Below are 21121 nucleotides of genomic sequence, written 5' to 3'. Positions count from 1 at the left end.
AGCACGAGAATGGGCAGTAGCAAGAGCTGATGTGTGCTTGAGCTGACAGACCTAAAGAGTGTAAGAAACTAAGATTAGCTGCTGAATCTGCCTGCAAGTTCTTCCTCTCCCTTCTCACGCAAGGGTTAGTGTAGGTCTGGGCTGAGATGCCCCAGACAACAATGTGGTTTTTATGAATCTTAGGGAGACAGTCCTACTAGTAAACACAGCATAGAAAAAATTGTTTTAAGACTAAGTTTATAAGTAAGTGTTGACTGTAACCAAGTGTTTAATTGGGGTGAAACAGATGTATTTAATGGTAATTCAGAATTCTGGGATTTTTAGATACTTTGAACTCCTCGGGCTAACAAAACTACCTGCTATGTATTTACAGACTCAGCAAATTACTACTATGTAATAATCCTGAGATCTGGAGCAGAAAACATGGTTGTGACTCCATTAGCAAGTACTGCCAGTTCCCTGAATGGAGATGCTCTTACTTTTACTACGACATTTACTATGTAAGTATACAGAAATTCTTTCTGAACCAGTTTCAACTCCAATGGTAGAGCATGCAAAAAATGTTTAAAATCTTCATACAAAAATGTCATATTCTGCAAACAAATATGGTGAGCTTTTGTGGTATAGGTAGGTATTTCCTGCTTCAAGAAATAGCTGGAATGCACTTCTCTCAGAAGAGCAGCCTAGACTTATTCGACATCCATCAGCTATTTTATCTCTTGCTTTTTCTACCTTTGTTCTTTCCTGGAACACCTGCAAAGACAGATGGATTACTGTGCCTGAGATGATGTGTTTTTCTCTTTTGCAACCAGTAACATTTTATGTAGCTATTTGGTTTTAGTGTCTGGAAAAAATAGTACTCTTACAACTAAAACTTTAAGGTCTCATATGTCATCTAAAAAGGTATTGTGAGTTCAAATGGCTGTTTGTTATCAGAAGTCTTTCAAAATAAATGAACAAACTCCCTTTTTCAAGTCCAGTTGAACTGGAATTTTCACTTAAATCTATTTACTTAGACCCAATCTCTTTCTGGAAATGTGTGTACTGCAGGGTGCAATCCGAGAAATGGTAGATGTACTTGTTTTCCCTTTTCCTTTTGTTTTTTGAGTTCTGCAGAGTATTTTTAAATAGTAGTACACTAAAGTCTTAAAAAATAGCAATGTTAATTGCTCTGAAGCGTACTGTTGTAGAAGTGAACGGGTCTCAAACAGCTGTATTGCCCTGCAGGAGCAAACTAAGACTAAGCTATTAGTCAACACCATGGCTAGGCTTCTCTGTAGAACCTAGCTGCTCCCTGGACAGTTTTAAAGAGCTGAATGAGGGAAGAAATAAAGAGTAACTCAAAAAAATCCCCCAAAACCTCCACCACACACAAAACCAAAAATCTTTTGCTTCAGTTTCTGTTTAACCTATTTTTCCCTTTCCTTCCTTTTAGGCATGATGTGTCAAATGACTTTGAAATAAATGTAGAAGTTTACAGTCTGGTATGTATCAGTTCCTGTGCAGAGGATGTGTAACAGAGAATAATGTGCTGTACTTTCTTAATACCTTCTTTCCTTACAGGTGCAGAGAAAAGAAGTTACCAGCACTGATAAAAGGAAAAAGGCAAATAAATCTAAGGTAAATGAAACATGAAAATCAGTATATTAAGTTTCAACAGAAGGTGCACTAGGAAGACTGCTGTGTTCAGGGAGAACTGACTAATAGTGCTAGACAATCTGTTGCTTGCTTTTCCTCTCCTTCTTTCTTGGAACATCTGCAATGACAGATGGATTATGGAGACCTGCAGCAATTAGTAGATTGGACCTTAGATACAGTTAGTTGGCTGAATCTGAAATATATTGGAGGGGAAGAAGAAGAAATCTTACTAGTTCTGCAAAATGTTATGCTTTGCAAACTTTTATTTATTAGGTGTGGTGCCTCTAATCGTGATTTAGTGCCCTTATTCTCCCATTTACTTAAACTGCCCAGTCAATATGCCCTACCCTGGCGTTTGATTTGTCTTAAAGATTTTATTGATCAAGTGAAAACTTTATTTCTCCTTGGTGTTAAGTAAAAAACATTAGATGCTTGTTTTTTTAAAGCAAACATTGTTTTAATAACTCCTTGGACAAAATATTTCAGCTTGGATAGGGCACAGGTATCAAATGTTTGTGCTTTATTGAGGATATGTAACCCTAAACAAGCCAGTGACTTGCTAGAGGTGGTTGGTTGGTTTGTTTGTTTGTTTGTTTTTTTCGTGGTGGTTTGTTGGTTTGGTTTGGTTTTTTTTTGGGGGGGGCAAGAGTAGAGGTAGGGTGTATTTTTCTTCTCATCATTCCAATAGCTGAGCACACAGTGAATTAATGACTTCAGGTCTGATTTCCTCTTTGTCAAGATACATCACTTAGTGAAAACAAGGAACTTAAGTGTCTTTCAAAACGTTTGGAATGAGTACTTAAATCCTGTCTCTGCAAACAGAAATAGGACACTTCTTTATTCTTTACTTCCATTTGGCACAGTGAAAGCATGCTTCTACCTATCCTCTAATAAAAGTTTCAAGTCCAGGGTCTTATTCTCTCCTGTGCTGAAGTTTAGAGGAATTTTTACTTAAAACAGAATGATTTTGTGTGTTAGTTGCTTATGTAGGGTTGCAGGTTTGCCAATGGTGTCCTATATCTGCTTTTTGACAAGTTTCTTAGACTTTTCCTTCAGCTTCAAGAAAAGATGAGTACATAATTCCAGTTCATGTTTAATATACAATCTCATTTAAACTTGAGATTTTGATTTGAAAATAATAGATTATTTATAACAGTAGCACATGGAACATCTCTGTATTTTTATTGTTAACTTTTACCTTTAAATAAGCAAATGTAACTTTGAAGCCTCATGTAACGAAGTTAAAAGGTCTACTAATGTGTTTTCAAACACATGCTGTTCCTCCCAAGATAATGGATGCGTAAACTTCAGTAAATATTTTTTTGATAGGTCGTATTCTTTCCACCGAAATACTTTACATCCAGTCAAAAACCAAGACTTACTCCTTACAACAACTATCCATTCAAAATTTATTTAGATAAGCCTTCAGTAGTTTCACTGTTTAATTTTTACACTAATATGGTGGACAAATTCAGTAGCAAATGCATTATCTTCTTGTATTCTTTCATAGGTTATTACTCCGAAGAGATTACTAACATCTATTACCTCTGTAAGTATGAGTGTAATATTGTAACCAGATTTGTTTATGACTCCTTCCGAAGGCCATATTCTCACACTGAATAAGGCTGAGCCCTTAGTAGGCTCTTTCTGTCCCTTACTTAAAACTCTATAAACTGCCCAGTTTTCGGCCAAATTCTTCAGTTATCAGCTCAAGAAATAGATAACAGCTCTAAACATGTAATGCTGGAAATATGCAGTTGCTACACATTTATTTGGACTTTCTTTTCAAGTTGTTTCTGTTTGTTTTTTTTTGTTTGTTTTGGGTTTTTTTTTCTGGTTTTTTTTGTTTGTTTGTTTGTTTTGGTTTTTTTTTAAGTATTTCAAATGTCATTTTGTTCTACCCTAGCTTTGTCTTTTGTAGAAACTGTCAGAATTACTTTTCCCTTAAGCCTTTATTTCTTTATTTCTCTTTCTAGAAAAGCAACCTTCTTACTCCAGGTAAGTAAAGTTTAAACATCTTATGCCAAGATGAATAATCTACACTTTCTGTCAAAACCAGTGTATCAATAAATAATACTTGTAACAGATGACAGTTTCAGAGTAATAAGCACCGGATTTGCCAATCCAGAAACTGCTCCTGTGTTTATATCTGAGTTACCATTGAATTTAATGAAAGGATCTTTACAAAACCAAAACTAATATCTGGTATCAGACACCCATGGTTTGCATTTTTTTCCTGAAAATGTGAATTCAAATGAATTTTAAGATTTTAAACTGGAGTCTGATGTCAACAAAGTTTTACAGAATAACTTGAAAATATAAACAGATCCTAAAGCATTGTTTGTGTATATATAATAACACAGTTAAACATTTATATATTTCTGACTCTTGAGGGGAGGGAAGAACAGCATCTCTGAGTGGTTTTTAACTACATAAAAATGTGTTATACACTTGTATGACTAGAGTATGAGAGACTTGAACTGGCCTTAGTACAAATTGCAACAATAAGGAGCTCATGAACTAACTCTGGAACGTCTACCATGCTACTGCTACTAGTAAGATTCCTGTGCCTGAGCTACAGTTTGTGTTTCTATTGCTAAAAATGCAAAAAAAGGTGTACAAATTCTAGAAGACTGCAGCATGTCACTTGAGAAGAGGTGGAGGGATTTAAAAGGCATGTTCTTACCGCAGGATGTGTGCGCTTTGTAGCATGCCCTAGCATGCTCTCTGTCCCTCTGAGACTTCTTTAAATGCTTTTCCTCCTTGTGGATATTTCAAGACTTCTTTGTGAAAGAAAAGATCTACTGAGGAGGAATGGTGTTGCATCAAGATTCTCTCTGAACGTCCTGCTGGGCTGCACTGCAAAGAGGGCTTCCCCTGGAGTACTGAGTAGGGCGTGCATACAGGAGCACAAATGAAGCCTTTTTTTTTTTTTTTTTTTAAGCTTTGCAGCATCCTTACTGTGTGTTGTGTTATGACTTCACTTTAACTTCTTTCTCCGCAGCCATGGCCAGTCCAGGTGGCCCAAATGCTATACGCAGTACTAATTTCATCCTTGTTGGATCCCACAAGCTATCGCTGTCTTCTGTAGGAAGTGCCAAATTTGCATTGGACAAGGTAATTACTGGTTACTAATCCAAAGGTAATTGCATACTACTAGAAAAATGAATGAGTCTGGGCCTACTGTTTTCAGGCAAAATTACCATCCTAGAAATGAAACATATAGGTTTATAGATGTGTTATTTATACATTATAAATTTATGTATAGTTGTTACACTTCATTCATATGAAATTCAATATAAGTAATTTTGAGATACAACGGAGAAAGACTTACATTACTATGCCAGATGCTCTTTCATTTCTGTAGCTCAGTCTAAGGTATGGTTATGCAAAGATAATGACGGCATTTGTTTACTGATTTGCATTCACTGACAAAAAAATTGATTGTATGCGGTTGGCATCTCTGTACGTGATCTTCGTATTGTTTGTTGCTCTTAGCCTTGCAGTTATCACTAAATAAGACATCTAATGTGTTTTAATGATAATAAAGTATTTGAATTCTTCTTCATTTAATTGACCTAAAAATTACCATTCGAATAAAGTTAGGATTATGAGTTTTTCCTTTCATATCCCAATTAAATTTGTAAAAGCAAATAATCTTAATATTGAGAGAGCTATTATTGAGTTTTATTGTTTAGTTCCTTGTCTAAATATAATGTTTATTTGCTTTTACTGTCAGAAGTTTAAAAAATACATTTTTACATTCATTATGATCTCTTAACCTTGTAATATCTAATACCTAAAACATATTTTAATAGGTGTTTATGCCAGTAGCCATCTTAAGCTAATTTAAATGAATTCAAAAGTTACTACAGTTTATGGTAGGACTAAATCACAGCTTTATCTATCCAAACAGCATCATTAGTATAATTTTTTTTTCTTGACTAATTAAATCATATGTATTGATAGTATTATTGCAATTATAGCTTCTGATGGGAGATGAGGTGACAAGAACTAGTAGTGTTTGTGCATAAGACTTAAAACAAAATATCGCAATAATACCAACTTGCTGTTTAGAAGTTTTTTACTCTTTGCACATAGAAGCAGCCTCTGTTACTGAAACAGTTGGCAGAACTTAACACTTGAATTGCACTGGTGTTACTGACTATGTGAATTTCAGAGCTTTTTCAGCTTTAGTTCTTCAGCATAGGTATTCCTGTTAACCAGAACCATGTGTAGAAATCTTTGTATATGGCTTGCTTATTGGAAACTCATTGTTCTTGGAGTTAATGGAATCAGCTTTTGCAACCAGCAATTTGGGTTTGAACTTCTTCAGTGTACTCTGTGGGACAGGACACTGGACTAGGACTCTTGGACTGTAGCACAAGCACAAGGTTTAAATAGAATTCCAGGGAAACTATCACTTGGTTAATTTTTTGCAGGTGCAGTCTTAGTTATCTGACAAAAAGGGGAAATCTTGTTTCTCACTTGGGTTTTGTTAAATTATCATGTCAGTATATCTTCAGTTTTGACTTGGCCTGTGGCTGTACCAATGGCTGCTTTTTAATTTGCTTCATGCATTTCTAATGAGGAACAAACTACTGTCACAGTGGGTTTTTTGTTTCATTCCTCTCTTTTATACATACTGTTAAAATTCAGGGTAGGAAAGGACCAAAATATACTCATGTATGACTGTGTCCTTTCTTCTTCTAGACTTTAACTTTACACTAATTGCATTGAGCATGTTTCTTTTTTCCCTAGATGAATTTTGAAGGGGAGGAAAAAGAACTGTTGGGCTATATGTTCCAGGACAAGGTTGCTATAATCCTTTAGTTCATAACTTAAAATAGGAAACTGCTTTCTAGTGCATGTTTCTTATCTGTGTCTGGCCTTTTTGCAACTTCTTTTAATTTTTCTAGGAAAATGCTTATGAAGATTTACTAACTTAACACAAGATGTTAGGAGCTTTAAGACTTGCAGAATTCTCCCCCTTGCACAGTGCTTCTCCCAGCATGCACAGTAATAAGCATGCTGCTAGAACTCAAAGTTATTTAGGCTGCCTAGGGCTTTTCCTTAACTAGCATGTGCCTCTTGTCTTCCTAGGTCACTGGAGGAGGGATTTATTACTTCAGAACAAATTGATGTCTCTTAAAGATTGCTAGTCAGAAAATTTGGGCCAGCTTCTTTATGAACTGCAGAGAACATAGAATCAGCTACTCCATTGATAAGACAACCAGAGAAAAATGACTGGCGGCCTAAATGTTGGTTTAACTCAACTTGTTGCTGCTGAAGAAAATTAAAATCACCTGGGACCTAGAGATCTAATTTCTTATTCTAACCAGACCTTGTTCTGGCAAGATTGTAGCAAGACCTTTGTTTTTTAAACAAAAAGTGATCATAAAGAACTGAAGTTTTAAAGATACTAAACATGTTAAAATGTGAGGGTTTTTTATTTGTACACAAATGTGCACTTAAAATATTTTGCTGTACGTTTTTGGCTTTAGGAATTATGTGAATTGATATGCTTAAAAGAAATAATTTGTCTTTAACGTGTGAAAATAGTTTTGTCTAGTTAATAGCTTACTTGAGTCTATCAGAAGAAAGTGTTTTAGATAAATTTATATGTTTTTGCTCAAAATTAAGCAAGTGATAATTTTTGTACTTATCTCCTATTTTTAATCAAAAGTCTCCTAAAAAACAGTTTTTCAAATTCTTGAATTGTCTTGAGTACCTTTACAGATAATCTTCTATGACAGTAGGACAACTGCTTAAGACAGACACCTGAATGAGAACACCAGAATGCAAGCTAGCCTAGCCATGGGTTTTAGTTATCTCTTCATTTACCTGGATATTGACAACTAGATTTCTTTCCATCACCTCCACCCCTTTGAAAGGGATAGATTGATAAGCAGAATGTAATATTTTCTCATTATGTGTACAGGAGAGTGTTTCAAGACCTGCTTTAGTAATTAGTAATGGTGTTGCAGGTTCTGCAAAAATGTATGTTCTGTTTGTTATACAACCTCTTTGCTTTACTGTCACACAGCTCTTCACTGGTAAACTTCATAATCCATTAGATAGATTCTTCTGTCCTGACATAAACCAGAAAGGAATACAAAACCCACAAACTTGAATTGGGGAATGGCCAAATGTCCCTGAGGCCCTCATTCAGAAATGGATTTTACGTGGTTTGCTAGAATGTAAGCCAATGTTCCCTGATGTAGCATGTAGGGTCATAGTTGTCTTTGCTGATAAAAAACCTAACTTATTTATATTATGTGGGAATGTTTTACTATTTTTTGCTTTTCAAATGGTCATGCAGGCTCCTACCTGATGCTCAGAATTTGTCTGTGCTATACTGTAGAGCTGAGTATGCTGTGATAGTTGAGTAGATCTAACATGTAAAAATGACTTGATCACCTGTTTGTGCACATGTGTATCACGTCTGGAAAGAAGCTTCAGGATGTCTAAAATTAGAAGGCAATTTGTTTCTAGCCACAACACGTATTCTAGTGTTCTGCAGGATTCACTGAGGCCTACAGATGTGCACTTTTAACTACTGAGCGTGACTCTTGTTCATCTTAACTACTAACAATACTTAATTCTATTTGATTGACATTGATTCTGTGGCTTTAAAAGCTACTTCCTTGCAATGTAGACATGTTGATTCCCTGGCAAGTTGTTCTTTCTTTGTGTTTGACTAGCACCATCAACTTGTCTGGTTTTTCTACTATGAGAAAACACTGTTTCTACTATGTTTTTTAATATAATTTGTCTTATTTTACAATATGTAATAATATATTATATAAATTATATTATTTTTAGTAGTATTTATTTTTCTGATTTTTTTTTTTATTATCAGAAGCATTCCTGTTTCTATTTTGGTTGGGGTTTTTTTGCAAGATTCTTAACAGTATTGCTTATTTAGATTAGCAACAAAATATGGTATGTAGAATGCCCTGCAGATCATAACTTGCTTGTTGTATTATCAGTTTGTCTCTTAGCTTCCTTATGGTGGGAAATAAAAGAAGGGGTGTGATTTCATAGGAGTAGTCAGTGTAATGGGGTACTACGTATGGGGAGGATTGGGTGAAGTCCAAAGGCAGACTTTGTTGCATGTTTCTTCTAAAAACTCTTGACTATCAAATAGCTATTTAACCAACCTCTAGTACAGTACTTTAGCTGCCTTTTTTTTTTTTTCAGTGGCAGAAGATAGGACTTGGAATCCTTTCTGTTAAAAATTACTTAACACAGGTCTTTAACACTTTGAGTGCCAGTTGAGAAGAATTGTTTTCATTACTTTTCCCCTTGCTAGTTTTTTTTTAATACAAAGACTTATCTGAGTAGGCATTACTACATCAGTATCTGCTAAAAATACTTATGGTATCCAAGTACCATTCCTGTTTCAGCTCACTTCGATATTTTCCAAACAACTTAATGTCAAGCTGAGGCAGAAGCTTGCAGGGTGTGGACTGGTGCCTTCTGTTGTTTCTAACCATGCTTGGAGTGCCTGTTTTTATAGAGAAAATGCATGTTTGTCCATATGTCCTGAGCAAACTACTAAGCAAATAATTCTTAAAGAGCTTCTAAATGAACTTGAAACAAAAAGTGATTATTACTGTCTTGCTTGAGACTGACTGCTGCTTTCTGGCTGAAGATCCTAGGAGCAAGACAGTGCTAACATCTTGGTGCAGGTGGCTTGCTTGAACCAGTAAGAGATGGGGGGTGTCAAAATTAAGTGATTAATTGTTTTACTTTTTGCAGGTTCCCTTTTTGTCCCCTTTGGAAGGTCATATATATCTAAAATTGAAATGCCAAGTGGACTCCTTGGTGGAAGAAAAAGGGTTCTTGGTAAGGTATTCACTTGAAACTTCTTCCTTGTGAATAACAAGTCCTATTAAATGTAGTCACTTTTTTAACTTCACAGATGTATTTGAAGCTTAAAAGTGGCTTGATATTTTTTTCCCCTCTTTGAACCAGACCCCAAATGTTTCCTAGTTTATCTTCTAAACGTGACTATGTTAAAGCTACCTTTTAAGATTTTGTGTCTCTCTCTTCTAAACTCTGTTAATTTCTTATTTTAAACTTAAGTTAGCCCTCTCTTGCTCTAATCTGTGATATGAGATGAGATTTTAATCTCTGGCAGAAATTTTTACAAGATATCTTGGTTTGGTCTTTTTGAGTTTTTTTGAGTCTAGTAAAAACAAGATTGGGGAGGTTTTTTTCCACTGTGTTCACAGCCTTTGGAAATGCCAAGGAAGTGACAGTACTTTTTTTCGAGAAACATCTTTAGCAGTTCTCTCTCTCTAAAATTGAACTTCAAAAATGCAGCCGATACTTGAACCTAAGAGGTGAAGCTGTTGAGATGTCCAGCAGATGGCAGTAAATGCGCTATGGAAATACTTCAGCACAACATTAACGTTTGCTGTTATTTTGGTGTTTTCGTAAATCAGAATTTCTTAGGAATTTTCTCAGACACTGCTTTCTGTCTCCTTTCCCTTCACTTAACTGAAGTTGAACAGATTTCATTAGATGCAAACATTTCTCATGCTTATGGTATTTGCTGCCCCATGTTTCTGTGTACTAATTTAAGAAAGTCCATATTTGCTTCCACTATACAATACGTCAAACTGGAAGAATGGTGTACGTGCATATTAAATTTGTCCAGAGTAAGCGTTTGGAAACTCCCTGCACCATAAAAATTATAAACTGAATTGTGATGAGTGAAAAACACAACACACAAATTAATTGGAAAATAAAAGTTCTATACAAGTTCAAGGGGGATCAGAAATACAAGTCAGATACTAAACTTTCCATGCCAGTACTAAGGAAATGGGGCTTGAAATTGACAAAATCCTTCATCCAGTAAAAGAACTGCCAACACAAACATTTAAAAATCAATTTCTAATTTCTTTTAAACTGACTGGGCCCCTGAGTGTCGCCTGTTGATTAGCCAGTTGTTTTGTAATCCTGAATTGTAAGTCAAAGATGACTTAAATATCTAATAATAATAAATTGTTATATGTGTTTTGCGAACTATTCATACTGTATCTACTATAAGAAACCCTCCATTATCTTTAAATAATGGGAATGCTGGCCACCATCAACATGAAAACCTGGTAGTTTGAAACAGCAGTGGTAGATGTATTTTGAGCAAGAGGCTGCAAACTTCAGAATGATAATGTGAACCCATTTTCTATGCTATCTTGAAAATATTCTGTGCTAATAGAAGGCTCTCCCAGTATAATTTTTTTCCTTCACTTTTGTGTACTCCTATAACAGATTGTACTTGCAGAACCATTCTGGTAGCAAAACAGTCAAGTACAGACCAAGTTCAAGGTATAATGTTACCCCATTTTTTACTTTTTTATTATTCTTTTTTAAAACTATTTTTTTTTTAAGACGATGTTTGAAGATGTTAGTGGATTTGGAGCATGGCATAGACGCTGGTGTGTGCTGTCTGGAAATTGTATCTCTTATTGGACATACCCAGATGATGAGAAACGAAAGGTAATGCTACTTTATAAAGCTCAAGCCTAAAGTTCCGTAGTACCCTACACAACTACCTGTTCATTTTTAAGGCTTGAAACTGGTAAAGATGTTCAAAGTATTCAAGCTCATAAAGCTTCCTTGGGGAATGGAGGGGACTTGTCTTTATAAATCAGAACTAACTGGGCAAACCTAGAAGCTGACCACTCTGTCTAGTGGGAAAGAGAAAAAGTGAAAGAGGATCCATATTTAATTTCCTCTTTAGTCTTAAGACTTTCCATTATGCTCATCAAATGACTATATTTAATTGAATTTGATCAGACTTGTACAGCTTAATAAGCAGACTGTGTCTAGTTGCCTTAAGTTTTAGACAAAATATGACTAACAATATGATAAAGAATTAGAGTGGGCAGTCCTTCTATATTGCAGAAGCATAGCTGTAATTGGGGACTATCTTATTTGTGGTTATTGTTGTCTTGCAATTCCACATTATAGCTGGAACCAGTGCTTCTTGGTTCTCACGGAAACCAAGTTAATGTCTGGCTAATGAGACAAATCAGAGGTTCATCTGTCACTGAGGTGAACCTTCCTGTCTCCTTAGCCTGTTCTCTCTGCATGTGCTAAAATATTTCCAGATCTTTGTAAGGACTGCTTTCAAGAGGATTTTTCTGACTCACTGAAATTATTTACCATTAAACTTTTAATTTATTTTATTGTTAAGTTTATTGGCAGAACACTTTCATTCCCAAACTCTATGGCAAACTGGTCTTTTTGGGTCTTCTATGCCAATCCAGATGCTTGAGTTTAGTTCCTTCCCTCCTAACAGAAGAAGACCATATGCTGATAGTTGACATTGCCAAAATATATCAATGTACTTTTTTCTCAGGCTAGAAGAGAGGGAAAAATCTCTACCCACTGTAATAGAAGATAGGCAAAAATTAAATGAATTAAACAAGAAAAAGATTCCTATTCTCCTTTTGTCTACAAGAAAGAGGCTTTGGTTTGTTTTCCTGATTCTGTTCTTGAAAATCTTCTAGACTTGTTTGACTATTGTTCTGAGAAAGGGTCAGCTGTATTCTTTTGTTATACTTTTATCTACAGCAATATTAAACTTATTAAATGCCTCCCCTCAATCCTACTGTATCTGTTCCATCATGCAGAGATAGTTGTAGCTCAGATATATCAGTATTAGGTCATGATTGCTTTAAATCACAAAATGCTTTTTTTCTAAAATAAATTTCCTATGGCTGTACATATATCACCAACATGCAACACTTTCCCTAATGTTCCTTGATGTGGAGCTGTCCTCCTTTTTCCTGAACTTGGATTATTTTAAGTGTCTGTGAAACAGTGTAGTAAGCATGCCCAAAAAATAGCAAATTCTCCTCCAAGCCAAGAGTAGCTTGTGATGTTTCCCTGATGAGGTATTCTGCAGGCATGAAGAATCAATGCCAAGGTCTGTAACTAACTTTAGGTGTACAGCTGAGCTTCTTTCTATAGTCAGCATATACCTATATGTGACTGCCTTGAAACTTGGAAGGCTCTTCAAAGAGGCCTATCTCTTGACTAGAGGGAGCTAAAGCAGCTGGACTGGAGACTTAGGTGCCTTAGTTGAATGTTGGAAGATGAATCCATATGTGGTTATAGGCTTCGACAAGAATGATGCGAGGATCCCTATAGTGTGTGCTTTCTATAGGCTTTCACAGGGTTTACTCTTATCAGTTTGGATTTTGTTACAAAGTTCTCTTGAAATTGAGAGTTAAAACATTCTAAGGAATAAAGGAGAGGTACATCTTTGTGTAGCCTAAGCCTTTGGTAAGGGATAGATGTGTTAGTGGTATTGTATGTGGCTGAGCAGAGCATGTTCCATTGCCTGTATGATCTTGCTTTCAGCTATGGCCCTAAAATGGCAAAAATTGTCAAAGCGTATGTTCAGGATTACTCTTGATTGCAGCATCCTTGACTGATGAACTAATTTCACTTTCAGCATCCTTTGGGCCGCATAAACTTGGCTAACTGTACCAACCATCAGATTGAACCTGCCAACCGGGAGTTCTGTGCCCGTCCCAACACTTTTGAACTAATAACTGTCAGACCTCAGAGGGAAGATGACCGAGAAACTCTAGTCAGCCAATGCAGAGACACACTCTGTGTTACAAAGTGAGTGCATAAGATCATGGAGGTTGTGGGAGGCTATGGGATGTGTATGGGATGGTGTTTTACCTCCTGTGATAGTTTTAGTAACATAGGAGCTTTACAACTTTGTCATATCAGTGCTAAGCTCATTTAAATGCTAAGATTTTCAGATGGCACTTGAGCTGTTTGGTTCACTTTTAGACCTATTTTGTCTTTCTATTCCATTTCAGTATTCTAAGAACAAAGAACTCCACTTTTCTAGAAGTGGAGAATGCCAGGTGGCTTGTTAACTGGACTGTGGAACGTTTGACTTCATTTTTTCCCCTGCTATTTGGGCTTCTATGGTTGATTAGTTTGACATTTTTCATAATAACTAAGTGGAGGTGGAGAATAATCCACTGGGTTCTTTGCCTTTTAGGAACTGGCTATCTGCTGATACTAAAGAAGAGCGTAACCTTTGGATGCAAAAGCTCAACCAAGTCCTTGTTGACCTTCGCATGTGGCAGCCTGATGCCTGCTACAAACCTATTGGAAAGCTTTAAACTCTGGAAAGGAAATATGAAGAAAATATGCGAAAATCCTCATTAACGAAACAAGAAAAGAACTGAAATGAAAATATGGGAAGTCCTCTGGGTCACTTATGCTTTAAATTGAGAGAGTATTTAACATTATACAGGACTGTGTTATGCAGTATTTTTATTTTGCTTAAAAATTTTAAAACTTTTTTACTTCCTAGCTTTTGAGTATGGTAGGAAGCAATTAGCTGTTTCTTAATATTTATGTAACTCCTTTTTTGGAAGTCTTCTCACTAGGTACATTTTCTCCTTTAAACAACTAAATTATTTCAGGAAATCACACTTCAGGGCAGGAAGGGAGGCGCAAGCTAGTGAAAAACAAGCTTTCTAGATAGCTCAGCTCCCTGAAAGAAACAATAGCTCAAAATACTCCAACAAGGATGCTGCTGAAGTACAAGATTTAATGTTGGAGGGTTTGTTGGGGTATTTTGTAAGGATCAGATACAGATGTTACTAGTCAATTTTATTCTACAGCATGCAGTATAGATATTTCTTGCTTGTACAGCATCCTTGTGGTCAGAACAATAGAAATGCACAATATATTCATACTACTTTTGCAATTTCTTATACAAACCAGTATGGGTAAGTGCATGGCATGTACACTATGTGATTTGCAGGTGTGGGATTACATATGCAGTATATTGCACTTTGATAGAAATGAAAAGTCTTGAATATTTTTGTTAGGACTGCTATATAAAAAAAAATCTGACAGAGAAATTTAGGTTTAGGATTGTATGCATCAGTATTTCCTGGGACTTGTGGTTTGTACAAGCTGGAATTCTCCATTTGAGAACCAGGAATAGGTTAATAGGTTGTAAAAGTGCTTTTTTTTTTTTTTAATAATAAGATTTTACAAAGCTGCTATGTACCAACTAATACTCTGCTGGCCAAAAGTACGGGTCTTCCTCCCCTTGACAGACATGTGCGCAAATGCATAGAAAAGCAGTACTTGAGACCCATCAAAATGGCAAAAATTCTCAGTTAAAACTTGCAGTTTTCACAGCTTTTCACTGGGCTTAGTGAAATACCAGCTCATTACTTCACTATTGCAAATGCAGTAGTGGAACACTTGAAATTGCTGTTGCTGTTACACATTCACACTCAAAACACTAAATTCTGTTAGCTTATACTGTTTTCATCCTGCCACTTTTGTACTTGCTTTTAAATCGTTTTCTTTTTCCTTTATGTCTTTAAATATTTCCAAACTATGTATTGAGATTTATTTTATTCATTTAAAATAAAAAATTACATACCACCTGCTTTTCTCATAGCATTTTCTATGCATTTGAAACACTAGTTTGTAAGCTAAAGAAGTAGTGCTGGGATCCACACAGTGTTTGAGAAAGGATTCTATTTTGTACGTGTATAACAATTCCACTTTTTTGAGAAGATAATTTGAGGCCTTGGATGTAGGTAGCACCAAATTTTGTAGTGAGAGGCCAGGTTGTCCATGTCCAGCAGTTCATTAGATATGAAGAGGAGAGATTGTTCTTTTCTTTAGTGACAGAGACAGGGCAGCATAGTAACAGAGTAACACAACACGGACAGTGCAAGGGTAAATTTCATGCTGGGTATGTGGTAGGCTGTCTTCTTAAACTTCCAAGTGGATCTTAAAAATCATTAAATATAGAATTATCAAGTGAGTCCACAGAAAGGTGCTAAGAACTGAACTGGATGTATCCAAGGGAACAACATATTTTTATTTAGGTTGATTGGGCTATTATCCATTGTAGAAACCAATCTGTGTTTGTTCAATGACCAAAAAGTAGTTATCCCTCATCAAGGAAAGGTAAAAAGTGTAACAGGTGGTGTAAGTTAGAAAAGCTGACCTGTGTGGTGAGTTCTGGGTACAAGCTCTCAGTGGTGAGGACATGGGCTACTGCAGCCAGCAGAAGCATGGGATGCCAGCTTAGCTGCAAGCCTGCACTCACAGCTTTACTGACTTGTACTGCTGTGTGCCATCTCCTGCCATGCTTCTCTTTTCTTTTAAGGGTGACCTGAGAATTTTGCAAAAAAAATGGTGATGTATTTTTTCCATGTTTGTAGTAGATCCTTTTTAAAGAGGCCAGACTGTGTGAATTCAGATAGCTTTAGGTAGCTTTAGATGTTCTATACCTCAAAAATAGTTCCTACTGTCTGATTTCAAACAAAGCTCTAAGTTTTGTAAAAACCATTTACAGAGTGAAGTCCAAAAAAACCTTCCCATTTGTAGTGTGTTGGACCCAACCAGTGACATAATCCCTGCTATATTCACATGCTCTGACTGACCCCAAAGAGACCTTGACAGACCATTCCTTCTAGAAATACATATTGCTATAAAGTTTGAATTGCATGGAACTATACTTAGCTTTCCAAGAGAAACTTTTTATTTCCTGTTTATTTCTCTCTTCCCCACGTATTTGTCATCTTCAACCAGTCTAAACACCAGGAGACAGTTAAACTAATGGAATGGACTAGAATTTGTAGTTCATTACTGCTTTAGCATAAGTAAGCTTTTTCAGCAGCATTTTTTTTAAGCATAGGACATGTATTTTTAGAGTGGTACAGGTAAGTGATTGATGGTTGGGGGTGCAGATTTTCAGCTGTTTTTTGCATTTGAAATAATAGACACAGTGGTTGTAAAAGCTGATGGCATAACAGGCCCAAAATTCATCTTTATTCGCAGATAGTTACTGCATTACAGATCAAGTTTCTGCATACAGCCCAATTTGGAGCTGCAGAGCTCAACTCTAAGGCATGAGGGCATGTGCTTTGGTCAGTGCAACTCCAGCCAGGGGCAAGCCCATTCCTTGGTGTCCCTCAGAGACCCCATGTCCAGCATGGAGCAATGGCACTGCGCAAACCTGAGAGCTTTGCTTTGTGTTTCAGCTATGGTTTCAGGTTGTCTCTGAGATGTTATAATTGTATAAGAAATGGGTTTTTCCATTGTTTGAAAATTCAAGAAGTTCACTAATATGAAAGTCTCTAAGTGAAAAACGCTTTGCTCTGGGCAATGAAGCTTACTTTAGCTGAGGAAATTTCAGTTTTACTAGTTTGTAAAATTCTTAATTGGTGTTATTAAGCCTCAAATGAAATACAATAATTTGCAATGAAATTGCCTTGAAAATTAGGCTTCTAAACACGATTCTCTTCCCCCTTTTAATTGCTACACTTCTGTATGTTAGTGTAGAGGAAATCATCTAATATTCTGTAATTACTGCCAGTGCTGTACTTGGTCTATAGTAAAACCATGTGAATGCATTTGTTTCTGTCCTTGTGTTATATTTAGTGAAACATAAGAGGCCTGAATAGATAATAAAAAATAGAAGGCGTTCTACCTGGCCAGGGTGCGTGGAGTGTTACGTTGTTTGGAAAGAATTGGCACAGAAAGCAGGAGGTTTCCTTTTCCTTCTAACGTCAAATAATTTCCCCAGGCATGACTCTCTGGAGTTGAAACTATTTCTTGGGAGACTGGATATTTTGGTAGCATCTAAATGCCTTGAATGAATTGGGGCCTTATTAACAAGTATCATTCAATTAGGGAACGTATTCCCTTTTGGTTTCCTAAAATAGATGACGTGAATATTTACTTAAGTGTTAGAAATTCCTTTGGGATTACTGCTATCTTAATGAAGGACGTGGCATTGACTGTGCTCTAAAAAAAAAAAGGAATAGGACCTAGCAAAGCAATAATACATACTTCAATCAAAATAATATAAGCCAGTCATCCCCTGCCTATTCAAAATGCTGAGCGGGTGCTTCTCCTACAGCCAGGCATCTCTGTTGATTTGGACCACAACCTAAGAGCTGCCTCATGGGTGACACAGCCTTGTACAAGGGATATACTCAGAACAAAGAGCAGAGCGGGACTACCTGAGCTTTGGCCAAATAGGGTGGGTTTTAGTCATGTCATGTTAAAGTTTTCTGTTTACCAGATTTTTTTCTGTGTGTAATTCATCCCATTTTATGCTGTCTGATCCCTCCATCATCAGTAAGGTTGTGAAAAGGGTAGAGCTGTCTCTAATTTTTAAATATTTATTTATTTATTTTGTTAAGAGCATGGATAAGCTGGTGAAAAAATGCAGTAATTCTCAATGTTCAAGTCTATCTATGAAGTACAGCAGCTAAGGGCTGTCCAGTATTTTCAGTGGTTCCTGGGTCATGACTGTAAAAGACGTAGGACTGGGCATATTATTTGTTAGGAAGATAAAGAGCAAAGATGTATTATAGGTTGAAAAAGAAACCTGTTTTCAATACATAAAGGGTTGTCAAGTTAGCATCTTATTAATGGGGGGGAAGAGAACCTGTGCTCAGTCAGCCTGTGCTAATGCTACCAGGCAAGTCAAAATTGTAGTGCCTTGTTATTCCTGGCACGCTTTAATAAGCAAATAGCAGCTAAATAATGTATTGACAGTCAGAGCAATTACATACATGCAATTTATAGCAACATAATGAGTTTGAGGTTTCCCCCACTCCTTTTGGATCAGATTAACCATTGAAACGGTACAAATGGAAAGCCAAGTAATAATGTTCTGCAGGGGGGAAAAAATGAGGTGGGGTAGAAGTTCGCTATCTGTATAAAAAAAATTTATGGATTTGCAAATCGGTACAATAAATGGTCTAGCTGGCAGGTATCCTTTGATTTTTATTTTTGTAGCTCCACAGAAAAAGCATAGCCTACTTGTGCAGGTGAGATACAAGCTGAAAAGAATGCTGTTGTGCTATGTCCACTGCTACTGGCTCTGATAACTTCCCTTCCCCCCTTTTTTGTGTGTGTCTTTAATCATCTTGATTCGTGGAATGCACTGGGAAGCATCACCATAGATCACATTATGGCTCTGGCAGTTTGGAAGTCAGTGTCCACCTTGATCTTTGAATATAGCTTCAATCTGGTCATTGAATGGATTCTCCTTTCCAAGCACTTGAGGCCATTCCTGTAGTGCCTTCTGCCAGGTAATGCTTGTTCCAAGGGCTGCAGCAATCTGCAAAAGCACAAATACCATCATTATCTCCTGTCTCTATAATGTAGTTATTTCATGCCAGCGTTTAGGAGACCCCACCATAAGGAAACCTGTATAGCCACATGATGAACCGTAACCTCTAACCAAAAGAAATCCCCCATTCCAGCTGCTTGACCAGGGCAAAATCCTTCTGAACAGTAAAAATATGGTGAGGACCATATATTTGCACCCTCCTGACCAGTCGTTTGTCTAATGACACAATGTCTGTGTCTACCCACTTTCTAATGCTTATGATGTTTAGTCCATAAACTGCTATTCAAAAGCCCTAAAGTATGATTTTTATTTTTTCCCCTGTTGAACATTTTGAAAGTAGTCAAAAGCACTGCTTGGTTATAATGCATAGAACTATTGTAAGTCTAAAAGAATTCATGCTTCTAAATACCTCTAGTACTTCTAATAAATGTTCTCCCTGCTCTCCTGGAAGGAAACCATGTGTTGAGGAAAGAGGCCCAATTATATCCAGTTTTGAAACTACCTTGCTCTGATGCTCTAAGTTTGCACCTGCTGCTGGTTGTCTTCAGAGGTTTTTTTTCCCATGAGACCTGCAGAAATGCTAGAATAGCTTTTCTCCTCAATATCAGTATTGGTCCAATTTTCATAGAGATTTTTGCCATGGAAGTTATGCACTGAAGAGAAATTGTATCTGCTGTATTGCCAGGGTAAAAGACATCAAGGGTAGCAGAAAGGGACAGAGAGAACAGCCTGATTCTCCCTTAATCAAATTTTCCCATGCTGCTAAGGCAGTTTTGCTTCAACTCCTGACCTACAATTATAATTGGCTTCTATGATAACTTTATTTTCAACATAAACTTTTTAACACTGACACTGATTGCAATTATGAGGGCTAACAAAGCCTTTTTTAAAGGACTGAAATAGGTTTATGTAATCAAACTATTTGAATGTTGTTGTTTTGGAGTTTGGAGAGGACAGAAGCCTTTGGGAAATATTTATGCACTTCTTTTTAAATGTTGTACTTTTGAAGGAAGCTGTAATAATGGGCTAGGAGACAAAAAACTTACTTTTATTCAGAACTCATATACAACAAGACATATTCGTGGTATGGAAGCTCTTAGACTCCGGTCATCTGAGGTTTTGTTAAGCTGATGGAGGAATTGGAACAGGGAAGAAGGATAGAGGAGACTGTACAGTAGAGTGTTTTCTTCTGGTTGCAGTTTCTAGTGACCAAATGTTTATTCTGGGACATGCTATGTCATCCAGGGGGCTGAGGCACATCCCTGTCAGAGTGGTCCATTCTGACATGTAGTCTCCAAACCTCCTTCACAACTCCCTAAGCCTTCCATATATATTTTTAACAGGATTTGTTGGTTGGTTTTAAAAACCCTACTATCTTTACATGGTACAACCTTTGCAAAGGTATCACCAGAGGTATGCTCTACAGTGTTCAGACTACTGTTGACTGTAATTTAAGGTATATATGCTTAAACTACCCTAAATTATTACCTAAATTAGGTTCTGTTAACACATCACTTCATAAAGTCCTGATGACTTCAATAATTTACTCTGGATGAGTAGCGAGGCACAGAGAAGGGTTTGTGATTCTGGAAATTGCATTTCTTACAAGTTTTTTTCTAAATTCCTAAGTTCTTGTGCTGTGAGACATGCTCTAATTTGTATGGGGCTTGCAATTAATTTCTTAATAGTGAAGATGACAACCCTGAAGGAAGTTCTTTACAGGAGATATTACCCGTTCCTCACAGGGCTCTGGGTGACTGCAACTGGGAGGCAGCTGTGTTATTCCAGCAGCTTCAGGCTATCTGTTTTGTCCTTCTGCACCAAACTGGCAATGGGCGTGCTTCTCAGCAAAGTGTAAATACTCAACTCATCTGATATGTGCCACTTCAGCTTTTTCTCTGTATTTCTGGGTGGAGTATGCTTTGCTATGACTTAAGGAAGAAAAAGGAAGAAGCTAATCACACTCAAGCTGTGCTTTCCTGCCTGTATGTAAACATTAAGAATCTTCCAAGCGTCTCAGGTTCCAGTTTGTGATGCTCAGGGCTTTCACGTTCTCCCTGGTAACTTCATAAAAGCAAGAAATGGAGCTGTTTGTTCAGGATCCTGTTGAAATTCATAGCCCTGTCATCCAAACAAAGCAATAGGCTGTTCTAGAGGGAAGTGATGTCCTTGAAGCCATCTGGCATTCACAAGGATTTGCAGTGAAATTTTGTAGTAAGGAAGAGATGCTGAAGAAAATTGCTGGGCTCCATCTGTAGTTAGTGAGAAGAAAAAGTCATATTTCTTCCAAGAACCACCAAGCTGGACTTT

The 21121-nt window shown here is 36.7% G+C and overlaps 2 protein-coding genes across 3 annotated transcripts in view; one reads left to right on the top strand and one right to left on the bottom strand.

The window, feature by feature from the left end:
- ANLN (anillin actin binding protein) overlaps positions 1-14751 on the top strand; it is a 29014-nt gene extending 14263 nt beyond the window's left edge. For both annotated transcript variants that reach the window (XM_017822762.1, XM_017822752.1), the window contains 10 exons: positions 374-500; positions 1436-1484; positions 1564-1620; positions 3149-3187; positions 3615-3636; positions 4643-4755; positions 9403-9489; positions 11041-11148; positions 13115-13287; positions 13682-14751. In XM_017822762.1, the coding sequence (XP_017678251.1) occupies positions 374-500; positions 1436-1484; positions 1564-1620; positions 3149-3187; positions 3615-3636; positions 4643-4755; positions 9403-9489; positions 11041-11148; positions 13115-13287; positions 13682-13805 (899 nt within the window). In that variant the 3' untranslated portion in view covers positions 13806-14751. The remainder of the gene's footprint in view (positions 1-373; positions 501-1435; positions 1485-1563; positions 1621-3148; positions 3188-3614; positions 3637-4642; positions 4756-9402; positions 9490-11040; positions 11149-13114; positions 13288-13681) is intronic.
- A 1810-nt stretch (positions 14752-16561) lies between these two features.
- AOAH (acyloxyacyl hydrolase) overlaps positions 16562-21121 on the bottom strand; it is an 82618-nt gene continuing 78058 nt past the window's right edge. Inside the window, exon 22 of the mRNA XM_017822775.1 lies at positions 16562-18799. Within this exon, the coding sequence (XP_017678264.1) occupies positions 18671-18799 (129 nt within the window). The 3' untranslated portion in view covers positions 16562-18670. The remainder of the gene's footprint in view (positions 18800-21121) is intronic.

Source organism: Lepidothrix coronata, unplaced genomic scaffold, assembly GCF_001604755.1.
Source record: "Lepidothrix coronata isolate B3197 unplaced genomic scaffold, Lepidothrix_coronata-1.0 Scaffold3, whole genome shotgun sequence".
Classification (NCBI taxonomy): Eukaryota; Metazoa; Chordata; class Aves; order Passeriformes; family Pipridae; genus Lepidothrix; species Lepidothrix coronata.
This window is presented reverse-complemented; position numbering and strand designations above follow the sequence as displayed.